Genomic DNA, 6,803 nt, shown 5'->3' with positions numbered 1-6,803 from the left:
AAGCATAAGTGTGATTCTTTTTAAAAAAAAAAAATCTAGTTAGTCTAACCTGGATCCACGCAATCCCCACCCAACAAGCACCATTTCTCGGGAGTTTAGATCTGGTTATCATAATCCCTTGCGTCGATCAAAGAGACCTACCGATGACGACTAAGTGAAAATCGCAGATAAAATCCACAGTTGGACAACTCCATTGATTGTGAGATATTCAAACCTAGGGAGTGAATTTGAAGATATAGTATTGTCTTGCAGGACCAATACAAGTGTGACGATCGTTGAGCGAAATCGTCTTCATCTGGTGACCTCACAACAATGGATTATACTACGTGCAACATGATTTATAGTAGTAAGTAAGTAGAACGGGTGCGACATTTTCTCGACATTGACGTGTTGACCTGGTGGTCGGTCTTGGGGCTCCGCGAGCTCAACCTTCCAATGCCTGCCTCCCGGTGGTGCATCCAATGCCTGCATTTCATTGACTCTGGCACGTGCGTTCTGATTTACCAGTCTGATGAATATGTGTCTGCCTGTCTCCGGCTCTCCGCGTAGAGTATGTTGATGTGCTGTGCTGTGCTGTGCTGTGCTGTGTAGTGCAGCTCCTCTCAATCAACTCCCATCCCATCCCACAATTTACTCCCCAATTTACTCACTTCACCACCCCACGATTTATGGCCGCATTCCTACTCTGCTCTCCTCCCTCCTTTCCCCCCCCTCTCGAGCTGCTTCCCTCCTCTTCCCCAAGCACAAGCCACGAGCCAAGAAGAGGAGGAGGAGGCCAGAGAAACACTTAGAGAGAGCGCGCGCGAGAGAGGGGGAAAGAGCAGGCGTACGCGAGCCTCTCGCCGTCGCCATGGGCCGTGGCGGAGCTCACGGCGTCGCCTCACTCTTCTTGGCCGTGGCAGCAGCGGTCTGCTGCGCGGCGGCGGCGCAGGAGCCCAACACGGACGCCTACTTCGTCGCGCGCTTCTACGCCAAGATGGGCCTCGCGTCGCCGCCGTCGGGCACCGGCGCGGTGTGCTCCTGGCCCGGGGTGTCGTGCGACGGCGAGGGGCGGGTGCTGGCGCTCGCCGCCGCCGGGATGGGGCTGTCGGGCCCCATCCCGGAGGACACGGTGGGGAAGCTCGCCAGGCTGCGCGAGCTGGATCTCAGCGCCAACCGCCTCACCGCGCTCCCCAACGACCTCTGGGAGCTGGGCGCCTCGCTGCGGACCCTCAACCTCTCGCGCAACGCCATCCGCGGCGCGCTCCCCAACAACGTCGCCAACTTCGCGCGCCTCCAGGTGCTCGACGTCTCCCACAACGCCTTCTCCGGCGCGCTGCCGCCGGCGCTCGCCTCCATTGCCGGCCTGCAGGTCCTCAACGCCAGCCACAACCAGTTCCAAGGCCAGGTCCCGAGCGCCGGCGAGGGGCTCGTCGCCATGGATCTCTCCGGCAATGCGCTGGACGGCGACCTGCCTGACTTGTCGCCCCTGCGGTCGCTGGCCTACCTCAACCTCTCCGTCAACCAGCTCCACGGCTCCATTATCGGGGCGTTCCAGGAGCAGTTGAGGGCCATAGACCTTAGCAACAACCGCTTCTCGCGGTTGAATTTTAGCAGTGGGTATTCTGGTACGTCCCTCATGTACCTCGACCTGTCAAGTAACGAGCTTCTCGGGGAATTCGGCCTCCCTGGCCGGTTCCGGAACCTGAGGCACATGAATCTCGCATTCAACCAGTTGTCCACCAACAATTTGCTGGCGTCCATTGCTGAGACTTCTGCGTTGGAGTATGTCAATCTGTCAAGCACTGGGTTGCATGAGCGAATCCCTGGGGTGCTGGCTTCCAAATTGGTTGGGTTAAGTGTGCTGGATTTGTCACGGAACAATATCAGCGGGGTGGTGCCGGACATGAGCGCTTTGCCGCTGCGGGTGCTGGACCTGTCGGTGAACAACCTTACTGGGGAGATCCCAGTGTCACTGGTCAAGAAACTGGCATCAATGGATCGGTTCAACTTCTCATACAACAATCTCACTGTCTGCGCCTCCGAGCTCTCCCCGGAAGCGTTTGCAGCCGCGTTTGCTAGGTCCAGGAATGACTGCCCGATTGCTGTGAACCCAGACAGCATCAAGAAAAATGGGGCGCACCGCAAGGGGATGAAGTTAGCATTGGCCATTGTGCTCACACTCTTCTTCTCGGTTCTTGCATTGCTTTGCTTGGCACTTGTGTGCAGAAGGCCGAGGAAGAAGAGGGGCGACACATTTCCCGCTGATAAGCAGCGATCGTCATCCTTCAAAGAGGAGCCTGGGACATCAGGGCCATTTGCTTTCCAGACTGATTCCACAACCTGGGTTGCCGATGTGAAGGTTGCCACATCAGTTCCAGTTGTCATATTTGAGAAGCCATTGCTGAGCTTCACCTTCGCCGACCTCTTGGCAGCCACATCAAATTTTGACAGGGGAACTTTGCTGGCAGAAGGGAGATTCGGGCCAGTATACACAGGATTCCTGCCTGGTGGAATTCAGGTGGCTGTGAAGGTGTTGGTCCATGGTTCGGCAATGGCAGATGAGGATGCTGCGAGGGAGCTTGAGCGGCTGGGACGGATCAAACATTCTAACCTGGTTCCTTTGACTGGTTACTGCTTAGCAGGAGGCCAAAGAATCGCGATATATGAGTACATGGAGAACGGCAATCTGCACAACTTGCTGCATGATTTGCCACTAGGCGTCCAGACCACTGAAGACTGGAGCACCGACACATGGGAGGACAACAATGGTGGCATGGCCACTGAAAACATCACGCCAGAGGGCACTGCGGCCTGGAGGTTCCGACACAAAATCGCACTAGGCGCTGCAAGGGCACTGGCGTTCCTCCACCATGGTTGCATTCCGCAGATCGTCCACCGAGATGTGAAGGCAAGCAGCATCTACTTCGATTATGCAATGGAGCCAAGGTTGTCTGATTTCGGCTTGTCAATGATCGCCGGGACTAGCACAGACGGCGACCATTCCCCTGGCTATGTGCCGCCGGAGTTCTCAGACCCAGAGAACGCCACTGCGACATCGAAGTCCGACGTTTACAGTTTCGGCATTGTGCTGTTTGAGCTGATCACCGGGAAGAAGCCACTGGGTGATGAGTACCCTGACCAGAAGGAGGCAAGCCTGGTGAGCTGGGCAAGGGCAATGGTGAAGGCAAATCAAGGGTCGAGCATCATCGACCCCAAGATCCGTGACACGGGACTGGAGAGGCAGATGGATGAGGCACTGAGGGTCGCCTACCTCTGCACCGCCGAGCTGCCATCCAAGAGGCCAACCATGCAGCAGATCGTCGGCCTATTAAAGGACATTGAGCCTAGAGTAACAGATGAGAACTGAAGTTAATTATTTATTAGTGTATTTTAGGTGTGTGAGTAGTGAGTGAGGTCCTAGTTGTTTCCTGGTCCTCTGCTCAGATATATTTTCTTCTTTCTTCTTCTTCTTCTTCTTTGATTGTTCATCTTCTGAGATGCTGCAATACAGCTTTATCACACTTGCTCCTTTACTAACAGAGCAATGCTAGCATTGCAACAAGTAATCACAGCGGGAATGACGCATTGGTGTGGCGTTGCCCACGTGTCATGTAGGAACAGTAGGAGGAGGAAAGTGTGTCGCGGATTGGGCATCGCGGCCTCATTTTGTGTCACTCTACGGAGACGGTGGCCTCATGGATGGCATCGTCGCTCAGATTGGTGACGGTGTTGCGGCTTGATGGCTGGGATCGGGGGCGTCAAAGGTGGTCGGCTTCGCCGGTGGGGAAACAAGGTGACCATGTTGTTCCAATCTTTCTCCTAACTTGTTCCTTTCGCCTATCCCAGCTCTATCTCAATGCCTTAATCTTATTATTTTCTCTGCATTCTTGTTGACATTTTTTCTCAACAGAAGTTCCGATTAGCAAGTGAAGCAAAGCAGAACTAAATGTAATGGAGCTGAAGAGAATGGGGGCCAAAGTTTCGGCATGACATCAGTTATAAAACGATGAAGCATCACACTTATCCAGAGATGAGACTGTTTGATCGTGTTGTCTTCAGTTTTGCTCATGCTCGATTCAAAGGGCATTAGGACAATAGCATGAGATGCATCTGCTCATGTATGCGCGCTCCCCTCCTATGTCTACGGCCATCTTAATTTTCTCAGTTAATATTTCACTGTTGCTGAAATTTTAAGTTGGTGTCATTTTTCATGTCTAGACGACGCGTGAACTTGTCCTTCTAGGAGTACATTGTATTGTGTTTTGTTCAAGTGCTGTAACATGTTGTAGCCTTCCAAAGAAAAAATGTCATTATTATTCTCTTTGGATGATGATCAAAATGGCATGATACGATTATGACCCGACACTTTTTTGTAGAGTCCATAATTCCTTTTTCTAGTGGAGTCGAGGAGAAAAGAAGCTTGGGGAGGCAGCAACATCATTTATCCGATTTTCCACTACGACATCAATCACATCTTCACCGTAGTCTAGTGTAGCAACCAGAGGACTGGCATCTGTTTCGTGTTTGGCCAACGATATTTTTAATTTTAATGACGCAGCACCGGCACAGCTGCCGTCCTTTTCCCGGCCTTTTTTTTGCCCACTGGCAGGCACCTTACTAGCAGTACAGTCTTGGAAAATCTGTCAAAAACATAACTGCCCGCGCATTGAATCATATCATTAAGGCCATGATGGCGGCAAGCACTGCCCTGAAAGCGTGCTCTGCGCATCACTGTTTCTGTTGGAGGAAGATTAAAGCGCGTTCCATACCATCATTATGTTTGTAACTTTTTCCTCTCGCTCTCTTCCGGTTAAATTAGGGCAAAAGGTGGTGTGGTGTGGTGGATGGCTCTTCTTTACTCGAGGTTACGCTACCTAAAGGCGTTGATAATGGTTTCGTGCCATGCGCTGCCTGCACCCGCACCTGCGGTCATGGCTTTCCCAGAAAGAAGGCTGCGGCTCTCGAGCCTTGACCGTGGCATGGAAATCCCTGTCATCATGCATGCGCGCCACACTTGATGATTGTGGCGCTTTCTATTTGTGGGGAGGACAAGTGATTGATTGTTCATGCAAAAACTTGTTCTGTTGCATGGGAAAAAGGTAAAAATAAAATGCACCAGAAGATAGTTGTTAGATTTAAATTTGAGCTGTGAACTGAGCATAACTCAGATGGTTAGATTTCTTATGATGGAGCTAGCGCACCCGGTTTCAGTTCTAGACTTGACGTTGATGCTTGTTTTTTTAGTTCGGATATTTTGGTTATGTTCATTAGTGGAAGGAGATGATTTCGTCGACTACGAAGACGCTATGGTGACTTTGTTAATCTTAAGATATCATGCCGGCTCAATATATTGAAGGTGCTCATAAGGCTACTCCCAGTGCTCCACCTTGTACAGGTGTTAAGGCTGCCACATAGACAAAAAATCTGATGGGGGCAAGTTAATTGATAAGAGAGAGATGAGTGTGGTGACCCCAATAAGAAACAATGCTAAGCGTGTGAACCTAGGTAAAACAATTAAATAAAAAAAATACACCAATGCATGCATAACTTTAGTTGAAAAAATATTAAATAAGGAGGCTTAGCTACAATAAGCTAAGCAACTATGCATTAAGGACTTCAGTTGCTAAACTATTTAATGTGCTTAGCACCTCATCTTAGCACCAATGCATTGAAAGTGGCCTAATGGTAGAGTGTATGTTCATAGTGATTAGTGTGTGTGCCTGTATGTGAGTATTTGCATTGTACTATGTTAAAAAAATATGATTTAAATTTGAGTTTTTTTTGTAACAAGGCAAAAGATTTACCATTTTCATTGATTAAGAGAGGAGTTTTAACAAAGACATAGCGGGGATTGGAGAGTCTATGCTCTGGACATTATATTACACAAATGACGAGCGCCAACAAGCGCCAAAAGTCAGGCCTCCTCTTTGCTCCTAGAGGTAATAATGGTCGTTGTGCCGGCGACATTTCTATAAAATCTTGTGTTGCACTCCTTCCAAAGCTCCATGAAACAAACATGAGCAAGGATGTCGGGGCCTTCCCTGAGGGCACCCCATCAAGGACAATCCTGAACTACCAATCCTTGACCGCTATCTCATGTCGCGAGGCTGTGGTGATGCAATTATTGAGACCGATCAATGAAGCCACGTCTGCCCAAACGCGTTGGGAGAATCTGTATTGGAATAGAAGATGGCGCACGGATTCATTGACTTGCGTGTAGAGTGGGCAACGCCCAAATTTGGCCAGCCCCACCGTTGTTGTCAGTCCATCGTCCATGCCCTATTTTGGATAATAAGCCAAGTGAAGAACTTGCACTTTGAGGGTGCCCAAACTTCCAAACCAATGTTAGCATCTAGCTTGTGTGATGGCCCTCAAACTGAGCCATGTATGCCGAAGAGGTCGAGTACTCGCCACTCAAAGTGACCTTCGAGGAGATAGTATCGCGAATTCCTTTCCCAAAGAAGTGTGAATTCCTAGATGTGTGCCAAGGAAAGGTCTCGATTGGTGTGTGATTTGGCTGACCCAAAAATTGTTCATGAGAAGTTTGCGGGTCATGCTTGTCTTTTTCTTGAAGATGTCAAATATTATTGTCACAATGTCTTTCAACCTGATCCCATAAAGCCAAGAGGAGTTCTAGAAACTTTTCCTACATCCGTCCCAAATGAAACCAATGGTGGCTGCCAAGAAAATGTCTTTGTCATTGTCATTGAAAGGCACCTCACCGCCAAGCCAAGGCTTGGGAGGGTCTGCCCATTCATACCAAAGCCAATGAAGACGCATGGCAGTAGAGAATTTCCCGAGATTGAGCACACCCAGCACAC

The 6,803-nt window shown here is 50.0% G+C and overlaps 1 protein-coding gene across 1 annotated transcript; it reads left to right on the top strand.

Moving 5' to 3' along the window:
• Positions 1 to 551: 551 nt before the first annotated feature.
• LOC123394996 (probable LRR receptor-like serine/threonine-protein kinase At2g24230) lies at positions 552 to 3,515 on the top strand. Its single transcript, XM_045089905.1, has one exon. It carries the CDS (start codon positions 851 to 853, stop codon positions 3,347 to 3,349), a length of 2,499 nt encoding a protein of 832 aa, XP_044945840.1. The 5' UTR covers positions 552 to 850; the 3' UTR covers positions 3,350 to 3,515.
• The last annotated feature ends 3,288 nt before the right edge of the window (positions 3,516 to 6,803 follow it).

The sequence above is a fragment of the Hordeum vulgare genome, chromosome 5H, assembly GCF_904849725.1.
Source record: "Hordeum vulgare subsp. vulgare chromosome 5H, MorexV3_pseudomolecules_assembly, whole genome shotgun sequence".
NCBI classification, from domain to species: Eukaryota; Viridiplantae; Streptophyta; class Magnoliopsida; order Poales; family Poaceae; genus Hordeum; species Hordeum vulgare.
This window is presented reverse-complemented; position numbering and strand designations above follow the sequence as displayed.